This window comes from Cydia strobilella, chromosome 9 (genome assembly GCF_947568885.1).
Source record: "Cydia strobilella chromosome 9, ilCydStro3.1, whole genome shotgun sequence".
Classification (NCBI taxonomy): Eukaryota; Metazoa; Arthropoda; class Insecta; order Lepidoptera; family Tortricidae; genus Cydia; species Cydia strobilella.
The window spans coordinates 1,286,065-1,309,549 of NC_086049.1; the positions used below are offsets into that span (position 1 = coordinate 1,286,065).

Consider the following 23,485-nt stretch of genomic DNA (forward strand, 5'->3'; position numbering starts at 1 on the left):
AGACAAAAGTTGCTCGTGCGTGCCTAGCCTAACTTGAAGCACATTGTTCGTCGTTCTCTCGCTCCAATTTGCAAAATCTATAAAGACGGGTAAAGAAATTTCAATGTTCATAGGCGACACTTTCTTTGTATAAGCCACAGAACTAGGATGCCTGATGAAAATCCTAGATCTGTTTTAGTGTTTCTGGCTAGTTCACTTATTTAATCTATTTTTTCATGTTCAGAAACTATTACTTTACCTCACACACATATACCTAAAGCCCGCTCCAGACTACGCGGCGCGAAGCCGCGAACGCGAGTGTGGCATCGATTTCGTTGATTAGCGAACTAGACTCCACACTCGCGTTCGCGGCTTCGCGCCGCGATTCGCGCACGAGTGTGGAGTGGTTATTAGATGGCCGTTCGAACGAATTTATTAAAAAATAATTTAATTCTAGTTCGTCACTGGGTATAAATAAAGCGTAAAAGTGTAATAATCGTTTATTCGGCTTTTAGCTGTTTCTGGTGCGCGGTGGACTCGTGGCGACTGCGGTGGTGCGAGCGACCGAAGCGCACGCCGCAGAACCGGCACTCGAAACGCTTCTCCTTCGTGTGGGTCACCATGTGGCACCGCAAGTAGCTGAAACAATATCCAACACTTTTGAGAAAGATCACACGCTAGCGTCGGCGTCTAGTCAACTCTATAGTTAGCTGCTGCTCGACGCAGCGTTGGCGCAGGTACGCAGCGACACTTTCTTCCATAGTGACTAAACGCCGACGCTAGAGTATGGGGTAGGTATCTCCAACGACTCTAACTGCCTCCCAGGATGCGGATGCAAGAGCGGACATCGCTACACGTGCATAGCGCTGTCTCGCTCACATATCGGAGCGGCGTGCAAATCCGCATGAGTGTGATAACCGCGTTAGAATCCCGACCTCATTTTAGGACATTATTTGCGTCACTCACGACACTCACGTATTATTAAGTCGAATAGCTCGACATGTTTCGTTTCGTTTCGTTGTTAATAATACGTGAGTGACCCGTTTAAAAATAATCTAATATGTTTGAGTCTCACGGGAGTTTTATAGTTAAAATTATTTGCGTCAATACTGATTAAGATAGAAATTAATGGCTATACAGAGACAGACTATATAATTAAATAAATATTTTGTACTCTAGTTTTTGGAAGCGCTTGCTGCACAGTTCACACGGATACTCCTTGTTACTGCGATGGATCAAGAGGTGACTCTTCAGTGTATCCTTCGTCTTGAGGGCTAGGCCACACTCATTGCATTTGTACAACCGCTTCTTAGAGTGCGTCCTGTAGGCAAAAGTGAACCTTAAGTAACAGGCCATTCTTCTAAATTCAGATTGCCGTATTTTATGCAAGGTTGTGAACAGAATGGTCCAAAAAAGCTAACGACAGAGAGGAATGGAAGAATCTGGAAGAGGCCTTTCTGTCTCAGGACACGCCGGACACAAAATTAAGAAAAACAATGAGAGGAAAAACTAAATAAATTATTGAGCAATAAAGGCTAACATAAAAAAAAGAATAAAAAAAAAAGGTTGTGCAAAAAGCCCTGGAAAGTAAATCTTACGAGCATGGAGACTATATAAAGGAGCCAAATCTCTATGTATGAAAAGTGTCCATCAAAAAACAGTAATTAGGCGGCGCCACCGTACACCGAAATACTGACAAAAACAACCTACGTAATTTGGTCGGGTTATTTGTTGCCTTATATGGTTCATGTTATACTCATGTCCCAGAACCTAACTAGCGCCACCGGAGGGATTAGGAACTATTATTTAAAGCTGAAAGAGGTCACTTTTGCAACAATTCTGCCATAAGAGATTGGCATTCTTTCTATACCATCCATACTTACGAGGATACAGAAAAATTACTAAAGAACCCTAAATAGGTTTTTTTTTTTTTTTCATTTCTGATGCACGGAAAACAAGTTTTTTGCTACGTTGCTTTATTATGTTATTAGCATAAATCACGTTTTAAGTCTTCAACTTATATTATATTATTTTTCCTCATGTCCAAGACAGTACTGTGATAAAATTAAAGTAATGTGATAACATTAAACAAGTTTTTTTATTGTCAATCCAGTTTTCAAATTGCGGAAATTGGCAATAAGCACCAATAGGATCTAGGCGCTTAAGACCATTGTGAGTTCACTGTGATAATGACTCAATGAACTAAGTATTTTCAACTTTTACATTTTCTAAGCTTATCGTGAGGTCTACAGCCCTTACTTACTTTGCATGTCTCTGAAGTAATACTTTCTCGAAAAAAGTCTTAGCACACACATCACATTGATAATTCTTTTCATTTTCATGGATCTTCCGTCTAAAATAAACAACATAAATTAGTAATCAGTCACACAAGATATTTAAAATACATAATTACATATAGTTTGAATCTTCTCAAATGATTTATACGCCAAAGACAAAAGCCATTGTTTCTTTTGTGAGAGCGCGTGGCCATTGTGTGTGCGCGTGCCACGCACTAAGACACAATGGCCACGCGCTCACATAAAATAAACAATGGCTTTTGTTTAACAGATTAGGGTCTTTGGCGTAAAAATCATTTGAGAAGATTCAAACTATAATAAATATCATGTCACAGAGATGATGTACGTAAAGCAGGAGATTAAAACAGTTTAAGTATACAGTGAGTTTGAATGAGAGAATAAATGTGGCTTTCCATCGGAGAAGGGACCTTATGCTTCATGTGCATTAAGGCCATTTCTGTTTCTGTTGGAATTTCAGATAAAAAGGTCCTTATTGCACTTGAAGCATAACCCTTCTGTGATAGAAAGCCACAAATAATTGTGCCATTTTCAACCAAAAGGGTACTTATTGTCGCTTGTCAGTAAGGCGCTATTTCCATATAGCTTCAATTAGAAATCAATTTATCAACAAGCGACAATGTGGTACCTTTTGGTTCAAAACGTCACAATTAGTAAACGTAACTTACATATGTGTTAAAACAAGGTGTTTCAAGCGGAACTTCTTCTGGCATATATCACACTGAAACTTCGGGTCCTTAGTGTGAGCGACCATGTGTACGTCGAGCGCGGACTGCGTCACGAAGCGACGCTCACACGAGACACAGCTGTACGGTAGTGCGCTTGGGTTGTGCACTTGCATCTTGTGCACGTTCAGACATCTCACCACTGCAAATTCAACATTGCTCATTCATTTATCTATACTAATATTATAAATGCGATATTATAAATGCGAAAGTCTGTCTGTCTGTGTGTTACCTCTTCACGCTTAAACCACTGAACAGATATAGATGTGGCATAGAGATAGTTTGAGTCCCGGAGAAGGACATAGGATAGTTTTAATCCCGAAAATCATCCATTAAGAAAGTGAAAAGCGGGGTGGAATTGAGATAATTAATGAAGTGCCTGCTAATTTGTGTGCAAAATATGTCCAAAAAATTTCCAGGCGCTATACTCAGTGCAGTTCAGCTTCAGCTTCAGGTGGCTTCAGCTGCATTTACTAAGTCCGCGCAGATGAAGTCACGGACAAAAGCTAGTAAGTAGTCGATATTAGTCTCATGTCTGTTTGAAGCAGAGACATCTGCTAACAATACCACTATGATTTAGACTGATTTTTTGCTTTATTTCTAAACATGATGGATTACTAATGTTCAGTCAATGTCATAGAAATATAGATTTAGATATCTATGGTCGATGCCTATGTGTGTCTATTAGAAATTATTTAAACAGTTCTCAAACGAGAAACATTGGGTAAGTTGCACATCGTTATCATCATTAAAGAGTTTGCTAAATTTTATTGTATCGAAAGTTTCGTAGTAAACCGCCGCGCCGGGTGACGTTGATCAGTCTGTCAAGTGTGAATTAGCACTAAAACTCCAGGTTCATGAAAATCATGAGCGATTGCTACAACCTACAGTGTACTTTTCATTATGAGTTTCAAGGAACTGAGCACTTTATTGTTATAAAGAGTTATTCGCTATCTCAAATCCTCAATAGGGAGTTTACACTGTATTTATTTATTATTTAATAAGTTTTTGGCAAAAATTTCATTTTTGGTACAAGCTTGGTGGCTTTGGTTCTAAAACCCCAAACACAATAAGGTTTTGTTGTTATATCACAAAGTTTCTATGGCCACCTCCTGTCTCCATCATCAGATAAGCTCGATGGTACCATAATATTGCATTGTCACCCGACTTACATATGTATGCAAGTTTTCAGCTTTATTACAAGTCGGGAAGTGGGTCAAATTCAACTTTCAAGATTTGACCCGTACATACATACATAAGTACATGCAAGTTAATAAAAAGCTTGTAAAAATTCTGATCATTGTTCTGACGGACAGTATCTATGCTGAGTCAGCGCCTATTCTTTACCACAACACATGACCCTCTACTAATATAAAATACGTACATTATTAATTCGTTATTACTGCTATTAGTGTCAAATTGTATGTTGCCTTTTCTTTTTTTATTTCTTGTCAACTTTTTATTGTCTCTTGTTATTGTTTGTGTCACAAAAGCAAAGTTATATCTTATCTATTTTAATCTTATTACCTTTATTACAAATATCACATTTGGGCTTTAGCCCTAAATGTGTATACTTGTAATGGTTGTATCGGCCGCTATAGGTGGCAAAGGTCTTGGGACACGCCTTGCACTGCACCCTCGGGCGCTCCTCCTTCGGCAGATGCTGGAGTGAGTGGTCTTTAAGGTTACGCACAGATTTGCCGCACTCCTCACACACTTGCAGCTCTTGATTGGGATTTTCCTTTATTTGTGATTTTACTCTTCTTGGACGTGTACGTTTTTTTCGTACTGGAAAAAAAGCAAGGAAAATATATAATCAGAGAGAATACATACTTGTTATGAACATAAGTCACTAGTTGCATAAATTGTAGAAAGTACAAGAAGAAAGCATAATTTCATGTTTTCTACATTTGACTTCAACATTAATAAATTTAAAATTTATTTATTTACTTACAAGCCACAAGACTTACAAATCTAAATTGAAGCATACCATACATAGAGGCATATACTTTGTTCTTACCTTTTCCTTTGGTATTCTTAACATTATCAGGTTTTTCTTTTTGAACAACACATAAAGGCTCAACATTCAAGTCATTTAACTCATTATCGGGCTCATCACCTTCTAAAGTATCTTTATTATCTGGCTCATCACCTTCTAAAGTATCTATATTATCTGGCTCATCACCTTCTAAAGTATCTTTATTATCTGGCTCATCACCTTCTAAAGTATCCTCATTTTTAACATCTATGTCTAGATCTTCTAGTAAGTTATCTTTCTTAACATCTATTTCTATTTTAAGTCTCTCATTACAATCTTCTACTAAACTGGGACCAAATTCTTCTGAATCTAAGAAATTCTCGTGTTTAATACCGTTTTCATCTACATACACAGATAGTTTCTGATCGTTTAACTGTACAACTGGATGCAGAGACTTTAGATATGAATCATTTTTCAAAGACAGGGCTTTAAACTTATAAAATGTTATGATTTTTCTGTAACACTTGCTGCATAAATTCGTTGTTATTTTAGAGTCTTGGGTAACCTGTAATCGTAGCAGAAATGTGTAATAATTATAGATGAGTGTTCAAAAAGGCTATGAAATAAATATTTACCTTGATATCTAAGCAAAACGCCATAATCTCGAAGCAGTTTTTATTGCTCCTTCTTAAGCCCTTTTCTAGCTCCGTAATAAGCTTATCAGCTGGAGTTTCGAGGCAAGTTCTACACATATTAATCATGATTTTTTTATCACGAAATTGTATACATTAAACTTAATTATTTATAATATCATAACATCACAACACAACGCAACAATTAATTTGACAATTGACATGACATGTATGATGTATGACCATGAATCTAGTATAACTGGATCGGTCATGAGGAGTGGGGGAAAATGACCGAACGGGATAGTCTTATGTATCTTTCAGTAGGAGTAGCAGAGAAAGCGCTGTTATTGTTTGTCCTTGTCATAGTTTCACTTTTCCACCGCTGCCACAACCGAGGTTGTGGCAAACAAATAAGTACGTGACATGTCATGTTTGTTCGTTGCTTGTTTAATTGTTGTTGTTTTGTATGAAATTGTGCTTTCTCTTATGAAATATAGTGATGGTTAGCGTTTTGAATGCTTGAACTTTGATAAAATACTGGTGAATTGTTCTGTAATCGGCTGTAATAGCCGCTCTGAGCAAAAATATGAGATCATAACCTTTCACACGTAAGTACGGTATTTTACACCTTCCTCTTAACGCAATATGTGAGAATAACATCGTAAAATTACGTTACACTCAAAGCAATGTAGAATCAAACGATTTCAATAAAAATATCACAATTATTTACGCAAATTAACAAAACATTATTTGTAAAATTATCCGCCCAAATTACGTAGATAGGTAGGAATCGGAGGTCAGCCATTTTTAAACTTCTTCTTAATTTACCTGCATAACAATCATGTTAGGGATACCAGATGAAAATATCATAATTTTATGGGTAATTTTGACCTCGAAGTTTTTTCGTACTTCTAATTCCAAAAAATAAATAAACAAATGTTGTGAAGATTAAATGTGGTGTACATTAATTGGTGTGATTGCGATTTGTGATTTCTTTAAATTAAAACCCATAATACATTTTATTTTACGTTTTATTTACTAAACATGTTTAGTTTTGTACCACCTGCGCGAATTATAAGAGGTATTTCATTGTTTATACGCCTAAAAAAACGACCCATTGACATTTTGTTTAACAATTTTTTAATACCGTCAAACAAGCTAACTTTGCCTCCAGGGTAATCGCCCCAACGTGATATCAAATATTGGGGTAATTTTTACCAATATGGTATCCCCACGTTTATGACGTCATCTATGTCTATCCCTTACGGGCGCACGCGTATAGCTGGTCTATGTAATGCTAGGTCTATGTGTATGACAGTGACAGTGACAAACAGGCCTACCGCGAACCACGTTCGACATGTTGCCTCTCTGTCGCACTTGTAAATTCGTACGTAACTGTGACAGCGAGGCAACACGTCGAACGTAGTTCGCAGTAGTCCCTCTGCACCGAGGTTGCGTTTCGTTACGACACATACAGCTAGCTTTCTAAAGGCACTTGCACACGGCGCATGTTGAGGTACGCAACCAAGGCATGGTGCGGACTGTCCTATACCACTCTTTGGTGCGGACAATACAAATATAGTTAATCAAACCAAATTGTCAGCACATAAGAACAAAAAAAACTATACTCATCCTTTTCTTTTGGGTGCTAGTACTAGTGTAAGAAAGATAGTATGATTCTCTCTGTCTATGTTTAAAATGAGACAGTCCTTTGATAAACTATGCATACGCATCAAACGCATGCTGCTTATGTTATATGCTTCTTGTATAGTTTGTTTATTTTTTTTAAGGTTTACAAACAACTCTGCAGAAGTAAGAATCAGGATACTTATCGGGTGCAAAGGGTTATTACTTTATTACAAATAGACCGCAGGCTAGGAACAGATTTCCATGACCAATCGCCTCCCGAATGATATCTCATATATTGGTTAACGGCTATGTATGATGAAACTGATGAACCCTCGTGGACGTCAGCTGCCGCTCCGTTAGTGGGATGAAGAATGGCAGGCACATGTTCATGTCATCACCAGACGGTCTTTCCACCGCGATACAACCGGCTGACATTTTTTTAAATTCATGATACCATCTAAACTATCATCTGACAAAGTATCAGCCAGGAGGCGATGACTGACGAAATATGCTCCTGGCCCGCGGTCTAATATATCCTTTAGCCGGACACACTTTTTTCTGTCCCTCTCAGCAGATGTGCCATCCATGATTATTGCTCACTGTTAAACTGTTTACGAAACACGTTATTGAATAATACATTAACCGGTACTATATATTTAATGTAACATGATTAATATATTTAACACATAAAATAAAACGTAGCTTATTGTATTTAGAAAGTGCTAAAGCTCGCTATAGACACCTCGGTCTCTCTTGAAGCAGCGCCATTCCCTTTCGATATAAACTTTTGAATGTCGTCGGGTCGGGATGGTCCACGCCTCCACGGTCCACCCAACAGAAGCTAAATGAAACAGCATTGGTACAAGGTCGGTAGGTATATAGGCAAGCGAGCAGCGATAATTGACGGTGCATGTGACATGAATTACCTGAAACAGAAAAAGTAATGAGTGAACCTTATCCTTCGTCAACCAGAATTAGGACGTCAGAGGAGTTGGCGTCATTGATATAGGTCTTAGGTAAACTGTGGAATGAACTGTCGCCTGGGATATTTTCGGACCGATACGACCTTCAAGAAAAGAGCGTACTCCCATCCTAAAGGCCGGCAACGCACTTACAACCCCTCTGGTGTTGCGGGTGTCCATGGGCGGCGGTAATCGCTTACCATCAGACGATCCGTCTGCTTGTTTGCCTCCTATATCATAAAAAAAGGTCAACACGAAAAGGATAGCCTCAAGCCTCATGAGAAAATTTCCTCGTGTTGTAAGTTCCTCGCAAAACGGCTCGTTCTGTGTAGAACCGCTTAATTAATGTTTTCTGACAGACGTGCCGTCCGTTTTATATAGACCAAATGAATGTTTTAAACCCAATAATAAGAGAACAAAATTATCCCTGTGGTACACCCGTGCGTGTTACAGCCGTGTTGAAGCTCTACCGAGTCTGCGAGTTGTCTTTAAGTTCCTCATAATAGGCTAGCTCGTGTTTTGCGCGCACTGTATTGCCTGAAGCACGCGTCGCAGTAGCGGCATGGGTATGGCTTCTCTCCTGTGTGTGCTGCGGTCGCTGAAACAGTATCTACTCCTTACGACGATCATAAGACCTTGTTAAGTTTCTCGTGCATGATTAGCTCAAGTCTGTTGCGCGCACTGATTTGCCTGAAGCGCACGTCGCAGTGGCGGCCTGGGTACGGTTTCTCTCCTGTGTGTGGGTGAGTGTTCCTATCCCTATAATAATATCCACTCCTTACAACGATCATTAGACCTTGTTGTTTCTCGTGCATTACTCATGTCTGTTGCGAGCGCTGGATTGCCTGAAGCGCACGACGCAGTGACGGCAAGGGTACGGTATCTCCTGCGTGTGCGTGGGTGTTTGGATCTCTGTAACAGTATCTACTCCTTACCACGATCATTACACCTTGTTATATTTCTCGTGCATTACTCATGTCTGTTGCGAGCGCTGGATTGCCTGAAGCGCACGACGCAGTGACGGCAAGGGTACGGTATCTCCTGCGTGTGCGTGGGTGTTTGGATCTCTGTAACAGTATCTACTCCTTACCACGATCATTACACCTTGTTAAGTTCCTCGTGCATGACTAGCTCATGTCTGTTGCGCGCACTGGATTGCCTGAAACGCGCGTCGCAGTGTCGACACGGGTACGGCTTCTCTCCTGTGTGTGTTCGCATGTGAGTGTTTCGGTCACTGAAACAATATCCAATACCCCTGTACTCCATAAAGTGCCTTACTAATTTTAACGCCACCCTATCCGAAAAATAATGTAGTCTGAAACAGGTTTTAGTATCTAGGATATAAAAACAGAGCCTATATTAAGTATGGGATAGTACTTTGGGGGACAGGGTATAAAAATAGGGTTCGTGACATAGTGCAGTCTTAAACGGATTGTAAATGTCAGTCCCAATTTGTACAATCGATCCGTTAGTTTACTACAAAATGGTTACGAAAGTAAGATGCTATATGGGATAAGAAACAGAAGCTTAAGATGTTCATAATATACAAACAGAATGTATACACAAGTATACATAGCGTGAGAGGAGCAGCTGCTATCATTGATGTTTACAATATGGAGCATAACATCTATCTAGGACTTAAAAAATAATGAAAATCTTACGAGGATCTTTTGAAGGTTTTGCCGCACAGTTCACATTTGAAGTTCTTGACGTCACTGTGGACGGTTCGGGAGTGTTTCCTGAGATATTCCATTGTTTTAAAGGGTTTGTCGCACTCTTTACACTTGTAGAGCCGCTCATTAGAGTGCGACCTGCGGGCAAAAGTGCACTTTATGTCACAGATTCTTAAAGTTCAAAATTGCATTTGAGAATAAGGCCACAGGAGGTAAGGCTAAAGTTGTTAGGTTAGGGTCTCGTAACTTGTGGCCTACAATTGCTGTATGTCCCTGTTTCTAAAGCCCCTTTTGTTAAAAAAAGAGCCACTTAGTGCAGATGACAATTCTTATAAAAATGAGCCACATTTACAATTTGTAAAAGCAAATTTTCAAATTACTTTGGGCTGAGTTATCTGTTATCTTTTTATTATATATAAGATACACAGTTATCTTTTTGTATTTTTCAACCGTCTGCTACCGTAGCACCCGACGCTTTCAACTGCTGGGACTAAGACGATTGCTGCTTATAACGAGATTGTCAATAATGTACAGTTGAACCAAAGAGGATATAATAAGATAGAGTGGTACTGTCATAATAAATTTTGTATCCACAGTAAATTCACTGCCATCTATTGACACACTTTAAAACTAAAAATGAAGATTTATAAAAATACAATAAAATGTATTTAAATATGGATAAATGTTTTAATTTGCATTAATTATTTTTATATGATTTTGACTCATGTTTATCACTGATATGCGTTAAAATTGTTAAATAATAAACAAAACTGTCAACGCCCTCTATACGAGAGTAGGCCAAAGGTAGTGGCGCCATCTGATCGAGAATCAAATTTTCGTGATTTTCGAGGCACGTTTTTTCCTTAGACTGTATGATGTATCCATCTATTACGGAGTTATATCTATCTTTGGTTGAACTTATCGCAGATGAAATTGGCCGCTTCGACCTTAATGGTCAAATATTTTATATACTTACTCTAAATGTGTCTTAAATGACACTATGCCGAAAAAAGCCTTATTGCATAATTTACATTGATGATTCTTTTCCTTTTGATGGAAGTCCCGTCTAAAATAAACGAAATTATAATTAGAGTTTTGAATGATTCACGGTTAGTTTCACTAGACTTATTTTGACCGGGATATAGACCTGACCTGACCTGAGCGCTGTCTACACAACTTTGACACCCACCCGCTATCTTCAGTCACCCGTGAACATGATGCATGTAACTGCGTCGAAATATCGGGAGCTAATAAATAATACAAAAGGTAATCACGGTCTATATCCCGGTCAATATAAGTCTAGTGAAATTATAATTAGACTGATAACCGATAACATATGATATTTAATACATAAAAGTATCCATTACACGCAGGGCAATGAGGGCTAACGCGTATGAATTCGCCGCTAGGGGCGCTAGTGTAGATGGTGGTCTTTTCCATAGTTCGAAATGTCAAATGTCACTTGTCACTTCAATGACTGACAGCTGTTCATTAGTCTTTTGGACCACCATCAACAGAGGCGCCAACTGGTGAGCAAAAAAACGATAGCCCTCATTTATTGAACTGAGCTGCTAGTGCTAGGTCTGATAAGAGCCAAAGGATCAATGAGTATTACAATATAATATTTATAGTAGCTATGTCGTGTTTAGATCATAAAATTTAATCATTTCATGAAATGAAATGCCTTTTTAGAATTGATCAAGATAAGATTAGGTTATAGACCGCGGGCCATCAGAAGCATATATCGTCAGTTATCGCCTCCCTTGTCAGATGATAGTTTAGATGCTATTGTGAATTTAAAAAATAGTCAGCCGGTTGTATCGCGGTGCCACTTTTGGCTTATTTCTAGTAAGACCAGGATTACACTTGTAAGTTTTACTTACGTAAGTAGGGACAAAGCTATTTGCTAGAATGAGATAACGATATTCATATCTTATTGTGTAGTATAGCTGTGTATTTACGTAAGTAAAACTTACAAGTGTAATCCTGGCCTAAGGACCGCTCCTAGAAATAACACAAAAGTGGCAAAAAAGGTCACATAAAAAATGGCAAAAAAAAGAAACGCTCAACTGATTCATGAAATGATTGACACAGGCGCCACAGCATGATATGATCATCAAGACACGACAGTTATACACATACCCACAGAATGGCTTATGAAAATGCGGACTGTGGCTAGTAAATAAAACTTACATATGTCTCGATATACTATTCCTCAAACGAAACCTTTTGTGGCATATATCACACTCATATTTCAGCTCCCTCGTGTGTACTGTGGCGTGTAAGTCGAGCGCGGCCTGCGTTATGAAGCGGCGCTCACACGACGCGCAGCTGTAGCGCAGCGTGTCCGGGTTGTGGACCTGCATCTTGTGTACGGTCAGGTGTATCACCACTGCAAGGCATTATTGGACTGTCAGATAAGATAAGAAATCGAGTAACAGTTGATCGTGTGTAGCATTTTCCGTTTGACTTACACAGTAATATCCCTTTTTCGCCCTGACCACATGATCGAACATTCCTCAATCTGGACCAGTCATGGTTCAGTATCTACATACAGATATTAGTACTTTTGACAGTAAGGTTGAATTTTTGATGCTATTATTGTAATACAACGGGGCGACGCAGCGCCGCGGTCGCGCGGCGCGACCGCCGCCCATGCTGACATGTTAGCGACGTCAAACAGACTGCGTCCAGTGCGTCCCGCCGGCATCGCGCCCCGCTTCTGTCGCGCGTCGCGCCCCGCATGTCCACGCGGCGCGGACGCGGCGGCACGCTGGGTCACATCAGTGATCAGTCGGACGTAAATGAGAAACCCAGCGCGCGCATGCTGCTGTATCGGGCGCGAGGCCAGCGCGATCCGCGCGCGACCTGTTTGAACAGGCATCACGCGGCGCGGACGCGGCGCTGCGTCGCGCCTTGTGTTTGGCCGAGCCTTAAATATTTTTTGGAAGATTACTAAACCTTTGAATACTGAACATGTAACATACCATTTACATACAAAGATTCTCATTAACATTCCATGCTAATGCTTGTTACCTACCTTTATTACAAATATCACATTTAGATTTTACGCCTAAATGAGTGTTCTTGTAATGTTGTTTTAGGCTTGTTTTATTGATAAAGGTCTTGGGACAGGCCTCGCACTGCATAGCCTGTCGCTCCACCATGGGCTGGTGCTGGATGGCGTGCTTCTTAACATCACGGAAAGACTTGCCACACTCCTTACATACTTCACGTTTTTGTTGCACTTTTACAGACGGAACTTTCATGAGAGCTTGATATGCTGGAGCTAGGTAAAAATAGTGACTTGATCAATAATCAATCAGTATATGTGTAGTTTTCAAGCAAAAGGTACCACATTGTCGCTTGCCATAAGGACACTCTGACAGGTTTTTCATATAAAGATATGAGCAGTTTTCGTCTATGGTAAGCGACAATGTAGTACCTTTTGATTGAAAACGTCACATATGTCTACAAATAAAAATACTTTCTTGGGATCAACACATCCTAAGGTATGTCTAATGGATATAAGAATATATAAATAAGAATTATTACACAATACTTATAATAAATCTACATTCTAGCATACTGCACCTTCTTACCATTTTCCTCAGCCTTATTTGAAGCATTTCTAGATTCAACTTTTTGTACAACAGATAGAGGCTCTAAATGTGACTCTACACCTTCTGATGTGTTTGCTTCATTTTTAACATTTACTTCTAAATTCCCTAGCGACTCATCATTATTTATTTCGATTTCTATTTTAATTTCTTTTTTTACTAGTCTTGAACCAAATTCATCAGAATCTAAGACATCCTCATGTTTAATTCCATTTTCATTCACATACACAGACAGTTTTTGGGTTTCCAACGCTGAAGCTGGGTCTAGAGACTTCAAATATGAATCATTTTTTAGAGATGTGGTTTTAAAATTGTAAAATGATACGATTTTTGTATAACACTTGCTGCATAAACTTCTTGTTATTTTGGAGTCGTGGGTCACCTGTAAGTATAGCAAAATGTGTTATGATTGTAAAATCGTCTGAGAAAAAACTCAATATATATCAATTTACCTCGATATCTAAGCAAAATAGCATAATATCGAAGCAGTTTCTGTTGGTCCCTTTTTCCAGATCCGAAATATGTTTATCAGCTGGAGTTTCGAGGCAGGTTCTGCACATATTCATAATGGTTTTTTTGCTACTACATAAATAAAACAAAGTTATTATCTTAGAAATAATTCGCTATTTATTACTCAACACAATAATATTAACACTGATTCAGTTCAGTTCAGCTTTGACTTGACATGACATTGACTGTAGAAAGGCGCTTGCGTTTCGTTACGACTAACGTTCTTGCTTTCCATAGACCTAGCATTACATAGACCAGCTATACGCGTGCGCCCGTAAGGGATAGACATAGACGACGTCATAAACGTGGGGATACCATATTGGTAAAAATTACCCCAATATTTGATATCACGTTGGGGCGATTACCCTGGAGGCAAAGTTAGCTTGTTTGACGGTATTAAAAAATTGTTAAATAAAATGTCAATGGGCCGTTCTTTTTAGGCGTATAAACAATGAAATACCTCCTATAATTTGCGCAGGTGGTACAAAACTAAACATGTTTAGTAAATAAAACGTAAAATAAAATGTATTATGGGTTTTAACTTAAAGAAATCACAATTGTTATGCAGCTAAATTAAGAAGAAGTTTAAAAATGGCTGACCTCAGACTCGTACCTACCTACGTAATTTGGGCGGATAATTTTACAAATAATGTTTTGTTAATTTGCGTAAATAATTGTGATATTTTTATTGAAATCGTTTGATTCTACATTGCTTTGAGTGTAACGTAATTTTACGATGTTATTCTCACATACTGCGTTAAGAGGAAAGTGTAAAATACCGTACTTACGTGTGAAAGGTTATGATCTCATATTTATGCTCAGAGCGGCTATTACAGCCGATTACAGAACAATTCACCAGTATTTTATCAAAGTTCAAGCATTTAAAACGCTAACCATCACTATATTTCATAAGAGAAAGCACAATTTCATACAAAACAACGATAATTAAACGAGCAACGAACAAACATGACATGTCACGTACTTATTTGTTTGCCACAACCTCGGTTGTGGCAGCGGTGGAAAAGTGAAACTATGACAAGGACAAACAATAACAGCGCTTTCTCTGCTACTCCTACTGAAAGATACATAAGACTATCCCGTTCGGTCATTTTCCCCCACCCCTCATGACCGATCCAGTTATACTAGATTCATGTTGCTTTCATTCTATAAAGTGATTGCACACGGAGTATTTAACTTGCGTGTGTTGCGGCACTGGCGCATGTGATGGCAATAGGTATTGTATAGTTGGTCAAACCAAATTGTCAGTAAATAAGAACAAAAAAATTAAACTATACTCATCCTTTTGTTTTGGGTGCTAGTACTAGTGTAAGACAAAGATAGTATGATTCTCTCTGTCTATGTTTAAAATGAGACAGTCCTTTGACAAACTATAGGTAGGTACGTTTTTAAGCCACGCTTTACATACTTAGTCTCGTAACCAGGCCATAGAATAAAATAAAAAATTACATACTTAGAGCGAAACTCGACGACTCACATACAGGGCCCTCCACACTCGCGTTCGCGGCTTCGCGCCGTGATTCGCGCATGAGTGTGGAGGGACCTTACTAAGAATTTACTTGCGAAGGGAATTCTGGAGAAGGCAAAATAAATACGGTAAACATAAATGTAACAAAGAACACATGGTCGTTTCAACGTCTTTTAATTATTCATAATTAAAGTATCTAACCTCTAACAAGAAGCAACATTTCGGAAGGTTCTAAAGTTCTTCATATTTTTTTCATACTTGGAGTTGGATCGGACTGTACTAATCTCAATAAAGCCCACCCAGAAACCACAACTGAGACGATGTCACCTGACAATCTGTTAAATGTAGGCTGCAGCCCACGCCATAGAATCAGTCATATATGTAAACAGGGTTGTCATTTGGTTTTGAGATCTTTTTTCTGGTGCGCAGTATACTCGTGGCGGGTGCGGTGGTGCGCGCGGCCGAAACGCACATCGCAATAGCGGCACTCGTAGCGCTTCTCCTTCGTGTGGGTCACCATGTGGACATTCAAATTGCTAAAAAAATATAATGATGCTATAAGATAAATTATAAATTAGATTCAATGCAATCGTACCCTTTTTTTTTTTTTTTTTTTGTCGGAGTGGGAATGCACTTACGCACGGTGTGTGGGACTCGCCGCTCCTTTTCCCTCTCTTGGTGAGAGGGGGGGAGAATTGGCCCTACCCACTAAACCCACTCCGGCGTTTCACCCTCTTTGCTGTTCGTGAGGGCGCACTGGGATCGATAACATTCCACCACGGCGCCCTCCGAGAATCGTACCCCTACGTTTGTCAAGCGTCCATAGGCGGGCGACTTTCAATGCAATCGGTCCATTAAGTAAATTAAAAAAAAAAAGTAAAAAGTTCAAAATGGCAGTTAGCGTCGGGCCAAGATACACTACCGCTCAAAAGTATTTAGGCACCCGCAATTTTCACCATACAATTGTTTACAAAAATCATTTTTAAAATCATACTGTTCGATCGCAGGCAAATGACTCTCTTACATGTTGGATTGAATTTTTATTTAGGTAAATATATTGAGCCTCAAATTGTTGCCAAATACATTCTTTAAAATTTCGAGTTTATGCAACGATTTAAAAAACCCTTATGTATTAGTTCATACAAAATAAAACGTTTTGTACTGGAAAACGATTTATGGATTTTTTTACGCTTGCCATTTGGTAAATAGGCAATGTCCACGAATATTCTGCACATCATTTTGAAGCTCGATATGTCTGTTAAATTAAATAAAAAAACCGGCCAAGTGCGAGTCGGACTCGCGCACCGAGGGTCCCGTACTTTTTAGTATTTGTTGTTATAGCGGCAACAGAAATACATCATCTGTGAAAATTTCAACTGTCTAGCTATCACGGTTCATGAGATACAGCCTGGTGACAGACAGACGGACAGCGGAGTCTTAGTAATAGGGTCCCGTTTTTACCCTTTGGGTACGGAACCCTAAAAAGTAAACTGCACAAAAAACTGTTACCCGACTGCGACTTAGCGGTATAATTTTGAAAGTCGATTTTGTATACAATTGTATGGAAAAAATTACGAGTGCTTAAATAGTTATGAGCGGCAGTGTAACTCTGCATGGCAATTGCAATGTTTATAATGACATTCCCTCACTTTGTTATATTCACATCGGTGCAGTCATATTGGATGGAGTCTAGTGTACCTGGTAGTTCTGAAGCTCTTGTCGCACAGCCGGCACTGGTAGGTCTTGAGGCCGCTGTGCACGGTGAGGTGCGCCCGCAGCGTTTCCTTCGTCTTGAGGGATAAGCCGCATTCGTCGCATTCGTACAGCCGCTCCGTTGAGTGGGTGCTGTGGGCCAGAGCCAGTGTTAAGGGCGTAACACACCGTCGCACCGCACCAAGGTCATTGTGCGACGCATCCATAAGTAAGAGCGATATCTCTTTCTGGCTCTTACTTATGGATGCGTCGCACAATGACCTTGGTGCGGTGCGATGGTGAGGTACGGCCATTATAACACCAGTGGGGGGACACTCATCCTTTCGGGCAAACTCGGCTCAGCATTGCTCCCAGCAATTATAAAGCGAGGTTTAGACTAGCAAGAACTTGCGTGCAATTTTTATTACATTGCGGTATCTGATAAACATTTTGAATACAGTTTACCTCAGTAGTCGGCAATGTAACGTAAATTGCATGCAAGTTCTTGCTAGTCTAAACCTCGCTTTAGAGTTGGCAAAACTTGACGTCCCTGTGCGTGCACGACCACAGATAAGATAATGACTTGAATTTTGACAACCCTAAATAGCCGAAAGGGATAGTGCCATACATTAGAAAGGGACAGCATGATTCGACCCTGAACCGCTGTCAAACTTCGGTTTTGTAGGAAGTTTCTTCTCTGGTAGTACTATTACTTATTCTGTGACATTGTTCCAGACTTCCAGATATTTGTGGGACGTATGAGAATCCCAAGAACAGGTAGATGAGGCTCTATCAATAATTTAATAAATTGTAAGGGATGCACCAAGCGGATGTCTTTGTCTGTGTCATGGGAAGCACATAGAGGGAGTTATTTTTATATTGTTAAAGCCGATTTACATTCGCGGCTCGTGGCTCGTCTCGTGTCTCGGCCGAAGCTCGTCGAGCTAATCGATTTTAAACACAGACGGCACGGTATAAGGTTTGTAACCGAACGACAGCCGAACGCGAATGTAAACAGGAAGCCCCTTTGATTCGTGCTCAAAAACCGCTCCACCGCGAGCTGAGCCGCGCGACGAGCCCACCGATTACACTCGCGTCTCGTGGCTCGGCTCGCGGCTCGCACGCGAATGTAAATCAGCTATAATCATAATTAAACTCAATGAGTATGGGTAACTTATTAATCTCAATAATTCCATTACTAGATATAAGCATAATTATTCAATTATACTTTATTATTGTTGATGCTTACCCTAAATGTTCTTGAAGTGCGCTGTTTGTGAAGAAAGCCTTAGGACATAATTCGCATTGATGTTTTCTTTCTTTTTCATGGACTTGTCGTCTAAAACAAATAACAAATGATCAGATTGCTCATGTACGCAATATAGACGAATCAATTGACACTTCAATCATCAAAATCGGCTCCGTAATTTTGACGCAACGGTCGAATAGGTACACGACACATATATTCACATGTGGCACTCTTTGTGAAGGCCTATGTCCAGCAGTGGACGTCCTCTGGCTGATATGATGATGATATTCGCTCTATGTATGAGTTGTATGACTGTGGCGCCGCCCTGGCGAGTATGTGACGATTTGTTGTAACCAAAGATAGATATAACTCCGTAATAGATGGATACAGTCTAAGGAAAAAACGTGCCTCGAAAATCACGAAAATTTGATTCTCGATCAGATGGCGCCACTAGTTTTGGCCTACACTCGTATAGAGGGCGTTGACTGTTTCGTTTGTTATTTATAATTTTAACGCATACCAGTGAAAGAACATGGGTCAAAATCATATAAAAATAATTAATGCAAATAAAAAAATCATTTATCCATATTTAAATACATTTTATAGTATTTTTATAAATATTTATTTTTAGTTTTAAAGTGTGTCGACAGATGGCAGTGAATTTACTGGGGTTACAAAATTTACTATGACAGTACCGCTCTAGTATAAGTTACTCTATGGTTGTAACAGAATAGTAATTGTCCCATGAATGTTCAAATTTCTACCACAGTGAGCTGTAGTCGCTTGTATATATCTCTCTCTATCGCTAATATCGCTATATAAAGACTTCTAAAATCACAACCTTACTCAGATATCTTACATATGTCTAGCGACAAAAGGTTTCCTGCTGAACTTCTTCTCGCATACAGGACACTCATGCGTATACTCATAGTTGTCGGTGTGCGAGATCACGTGCGCGTCCAGCTCGGTTTGCGACACGAAGCGGCGCTCGCACTCCACGCACGGGAACCGCAGGGTGGACGGGTTGTGACGCGCCATGTGCACTGACATGCGGGTCACCTCTGGAAAAAAAAAATGCATCGTGATTAGTTATTTATCAGATAAGAGCCCATCAACGTGCTCACTAGCGCCACTGCTAAATAAGTGTGATTATTTAAATTTAACGATAGATATTTAAAAAAGGAGGCCGCTATGTACTGTATTTTGCACCTTTTTAATACATTATAATAGTTTTTACTTTGCTGGATTCGTCAATCTATGCGTCCAAAGTTAAAACGGCCGTTTTAGCAACGCCGTTTACAAGTTGTGTTATTTGCTCGTGACGAAGACATTTCTTTGGCATAGCGCGCGATGACGTGCGTGAGTGCGTGTGGCAACCAACCAGCTTTTGTACCGCCGGCGGGACGTGATTCGTACGCATAAATCCGATCGCGCGGACATATAAATGAAATTCGCGTATATCGATATCGGGGTTGACGGGGAATCCCCTACTCTTAAATTTTTCCAAACAAAATGGTCAGAGAAAGCGGGGATTTCTGCAACCAAAGACAAATAAATGAATCCACATTTTTAAGTATACTTTGGCGAACCCACTTTGCGAGTAGAAAAAGGCGCGAAATTCAAATTTTCTATGAGAGGTCAACACTTCGCGCCTAATTTTTTTAAATTTGCCCCCTTTTGCCACTGCCAGAAATGGCTTTCCAAACTATACATAAGCAATCCGCGTAGTGCGAGGCATTTTGGCGCGAAATTTGAAATTCGCGTAACGGCCCGGCCGGCCACGACATCGCGCGGCGACAGCAGCGGCGAGCGGCGGCCATAGGTGGGAACGAAAGGTCCGATCGCTGTCTCGCTCCACCCTATGGCCGCCGCTCGCCGCTGCTGCCGCCGCGCGATGTCGTGGCCGGGCCGTAAAGCGGGTTATTACTGTATTTTGTTGCTTCCTGGCTGATGTAATAAAGTAACAATAACAAACATCAGTTGATCCACCCAAGTAGGTCACAATCTTTAGGTGTAAAATAAAAATAGTTTTAACTTACCTTTATTGCAAATACCACATTTTTTCTTTAAGCCCAAATGTACAGTCTTATAATGCCTATGCCTATCCCCCTTGTTTAAGAACAGTTTGGGACAAGCTTGGCACTGCACCTTCTGGCGCTCAGTCTGCGGCTGGTGCTGGAGCAGGTGTTCCTTTAGGTTACGGAAAGACTTGCCACACTCTTCACATATCTGCGCTTCATGTTTCTCATTTGATTTCTTCAAGGAGGATTTCTTTGGACGGACACGTTTCTCTCGTTTTGGTGCTAGAAGTAAGAAATACTCTTGTATACCTAATTGCAATACAATGAGACCTACTAGTAGTCAAACAAATGCCTTAATTAACTGACGCGCGTGGTTACAGCCCAATGTATATCACTTGTATATATGTAATCATAATGTTGCATGTCGAGTGGCGACCATGGGGGGAAGAGCGTCCTCAAAGTAGACCCCAGATGCGTTGGGACGACAACATTAAGAAGACTGCAGGGAAACAGTGGCTCCAAGTCACACAGAACCGCGACGAATGGCGCAAAATGAAGGAGGCCTACACCCAAAGGGTAGAAAAAGGCTAAAGAGAGAGAGAGAGAGAATGTTGCATCGCCTACAAATTCTCTGCTTTGCCTCAAGGGTGACTGGTAGAGAATGCCTCATATCATTAAGTCCGCCTTTTGTACGATTGTATTTTCTTTTGTGCAATTAAGATTAAATTAATAAATAAATCAACTTTTATGCATTCCAACAAGATGCACGATGATGTGCTGAACATATCAGGCGTAGCATTCAAAGCGTTAGTTCAGAATCCTAAATGACTTATTTACTATACTTCGTTTCATAAAGCATTAGAAAAAAGGTGAACAATATTGGCATGTCTTTTTATTGAAAAACGCTTAAAAAAATAGTAACTATTTTGAAACCAAAAGAATCTAAATTTATTTTTTTTATTTATTAGAGATAAATCACAAGTTTTACATGATAATTGATAAAAAGCATCGTTAAACCAAAAATGACTATAAAATAATGAAAAATAATAATTAAATGATTATATGTGCTATATGATTGTTACATATTTGCTGTAACTTATTTTTAAAGTGTTTTTACCTAATACTTACCTTCTTTCTAATGCTAAGAAAAATGTTGTATTGGTGTAACTAGGTTTAGCAAGTAAGCATTTCCTTCTTACCCTTAACTTTGGTCTGTTCCCTAATATCCTCATACTTCACTTTTTGTACTACATTTAGTGGCTCTTCATCCGACTCAAAATGATGTGTATCTTCATTATCAGAATCTAGTTTCACATCTAATTTGTCTTCAGTTTTAACATTTACTTCTACCTTAATTTCTGCGAGGCAATCTTCAACCACACTGGGCCCAAAGTCATCAGAATCCAAGTAATTATTATCATGCTTTATCCCCTTTTCGTCCTCGTACACAGTCAGTTTTTGGTCCGCTACTCCCGTATCCAAAGATTTTAAATATGCATCATTTTCTAAAGATAATACTTTAAATTCATAAAACGATATGATTTTTTTGTAACAGTTGTTACATAGTTTTGTTGTTATTTTAGAGTCTTCTGTAACCTGCAATTGAATGTCGACGTGAAATAATTGTAAAACGTCTTTAAATTAACTTTTACTTTATTGATTTTATAACCCGTTTACCTTGATATCCAAGCAAAACAGCATAACGTCGAGGTAGTTTTTGTGGTCCTCATTTAGGCACTTTTTCAGCTCTGAGATATGTGTGTCAGCGGGGCTTTTGAGGCAGGTTCTGCATATATTAATATTCATTATTATGGAAATTCCTGAAAATAATTGCCTCCTCAACAAAACAAAGTCAACAAACAACAAGCTGATTAGCTGACTTCAAGCTGACTTCTGACTACAGAAGTCATACACAGTGTTGCCAACTCGGAATTTGAAAAAATGCCAGACTTATGTCTAAATTATGCCAGAAATATGCTAAATAATTTTGAAATGTGCTAAAAAAGATGCTAAAATATTATAGGTAACTAAAAACCGGCCATTATGACATATGACATGACATTGACTATACCATAGATAACACAAAAAGATTAGTGGGTGTAGACGAGACAATTTTTCGCACAATCTGATTGACAATTTAATTGGTAACGCGTATGAAAAAAAGGTCGCGGTGCGGTGCGGTAGTCTGTTATGACTTATTATAATTCCTCGTATGCATGGAGACTATATAAAGGAGCCAAATCTCTATGTATGAAAAGTGTCCATCAAAAAACAGTAATTAGGCGGCGCCACCATACACCGAAATACTACCAAAAACAACCTACGTAATTTGGACGGGTTATTTGTTGGTTCATGTTATACTCATGTCCCAAAGCCTAACTAGCGCCACCGGAGAGATTAGGAACTATTATTTAAAGCTGAAAGCGGTCACTTTTGCAACAATTCTGCCATAAGAGATTGGCATCCTTTCTATACCATCCATGCTCGTATGTATAAAATTTCCTTTGGCGGTTGTGCCATGGATTGTCTATCACTGCCAAGTAGGTTTCAAACTTGGCTTAGGGACATAATCACTTGATTCACTAAATTATGCTAAAAAAGATGCCAGATGCTAAATGGAAATTTTCGATGCCAGAGAGTGTGAAATTATGCCATATCTGGCACCAATTATGCCAAGTTGGCAACACTGGTCATACAGATGATACAGAAGTATGGAATGTAGAGTTAAGGAAACGAATCTTCATGTATCAAAAAGTGTAAAAGTGTACAGCATTAGCTGTAAATAATAGTTCGAAATCTGTCCGGTGGCGCTAGGGTGGCACAACGATATGACATGAAATTAGACTTCATTGACGGGGTGAAGTGCGCTGTCAGTGATTTAAAATTGTTATTTAAATGTTTAAGATATTTATTTTAATAACGATTTAGGATTTCATATTTCGCAGATTTAAAGTCTTGCCCGCCTAGGAACCAAGTGCTAGGTACCTTGCAGTCAAACTAGCCGCCCCTTTCTC

General features: G+C 39.4%; 3 protein-coding genes across 4 annotated transcripts in view; all 3 read right to left on the reverse strand.

Moving 5' to 3' along the window:
* Window positions 1–463: 463 nt before the first annotated feature.
* Window positions 464–5,834, reverse strand: LOC134744039 (zinc finger protein 287-like). Of its 2 annotated transcripts, XM_063677694.1 has the most exons (8): window positions 5,633–5,834; window positions 5,238–5,562; window positions 5,040–5,138; window positions 4,547–4,807; window positions 2,963–3,161; window positions 2,243–2,332; window positions 1,154–1,300; window positions 464–618 (listed from the first exon to the last, which is right to left on the reverse strand). In XM_063677694.1, exons 1-8 carry the CDS (start codon window positions 5,756–5,758, stop codon window positions 480–482), a joined length of 1,386 nt encoding a protein of 461 aa, XP_063533764.1. In that variant the 5' UTR covers window positions 5,759–5,834; the 3' UTR covers window positions 464–479. The 2 variants fall into 2 exon arrangements, with proteins under 2 accessions (XP_063533764.1, XP_063533763.1); XM_063677693.1 differs by having other exon boundaries at window positions 5,040–5,562.
* Window positions 5,835–7,902: 2,068 nt separating this feature from the next.
* The window catches only part of LOC134744043 (zinc finger protein 716-like), a 53,484-nt gene continuing 37,901 nt past the window's right edge, over window positions 7,903–23,485 (reverse strand). The window contains exons 3-7 of the mRNA XM_063677698.1: window positions 12,087–12,285; window positions 10,870–10,959; window positions 9,882–10,031; window positions 9,311–9,454; window positions 7,903–8,184 (exon numbers count right to left, since the gene is read on the reverse strand). Of these exons, the coding sequence (XP_063533768.1) occupies window positions 9,319–9,454; window positions 9,882–10,031; window positions 10,870–10,959; window positions 12,087–12,285 (575 nt within the window). The 3' untranslated portion in view covers window positions 7,903–8,184; window positions 9,311–9,318. The remainder of the gene's footprint in view (window positions 8,185–9,310; window positions 9,455–9,881; window positions 10,032–10,869; window positions 10,960–12,086; window positions 12,286–23,485) is intronic.
* On the reverse strand, window positions 15,816–22,309 carry LOC134743855 (zinc finger protein 157-like). Its single transcript, XM_063677480.1, has 7 exons — window positions 22,149–22,309; window positions 21,671–22,067; window positions 20,490–20,753; window positions 19,310–19,511; window positions 18,451–18,540; window positions 17,208–17,354; window positions 15,816–16,045 (listed from the first exon to the last, which is right to left on the reverse strand). The coding sequence occupies exons 1-7, from the start codon at window positions 22,275–22,277 to the stop codon at window positions 15,904–15,906; spliced, it is 1,371 nt and encodes a 456-aa protein (XP_063533550.1). The 5' UTR covers window positions 22,278–22,309; the 3' UTR covers window positions 15,816–15,903.

Coding starts and splice junctions, on each gene's coding strand:
- LOC134744039 (XM_063677693.1), bottom strand. CDS start 5,758: ATGATTAATATGTGTAGAACTTGCCTCGAAACTCCAGCTGATAAGCTT. Junction 2,333..2,962: donor CACCTTGTTTTAACACATAT/GTAAGTTACGTT, acceptor TGTTTATTTTAG/ACGGAAGATCCATGAAAATG. Junction 1,301..2,242: donor TTACTTCAGAGACATGCAAA/GTAAGTAAGGGC, acceptor TTTTGCCTACAG/GACGCACTCTAAGAAGCGGT.
- LOC134743855 (XM_063677480.1), bottom strand. CDS start 22,277: ATGAATATTAATATATGCAGAACCTGCCTCAAAAGCCCCGCTGACACA. Junction 22,068..22,148: donor TGTTTTGCTTGGATATCAAG/GTAAACGGGTTA, acceptor ATTCAATTGCAG/GTTACAGAAGACTCTAAAAT. Junction 17,355..18,450: donor GCACTTCAAGAACATTTAGG/GTAAGCATCAAC, acceptor TCTGGCCCACAG/CACCCACTCAACGGAGCGGC.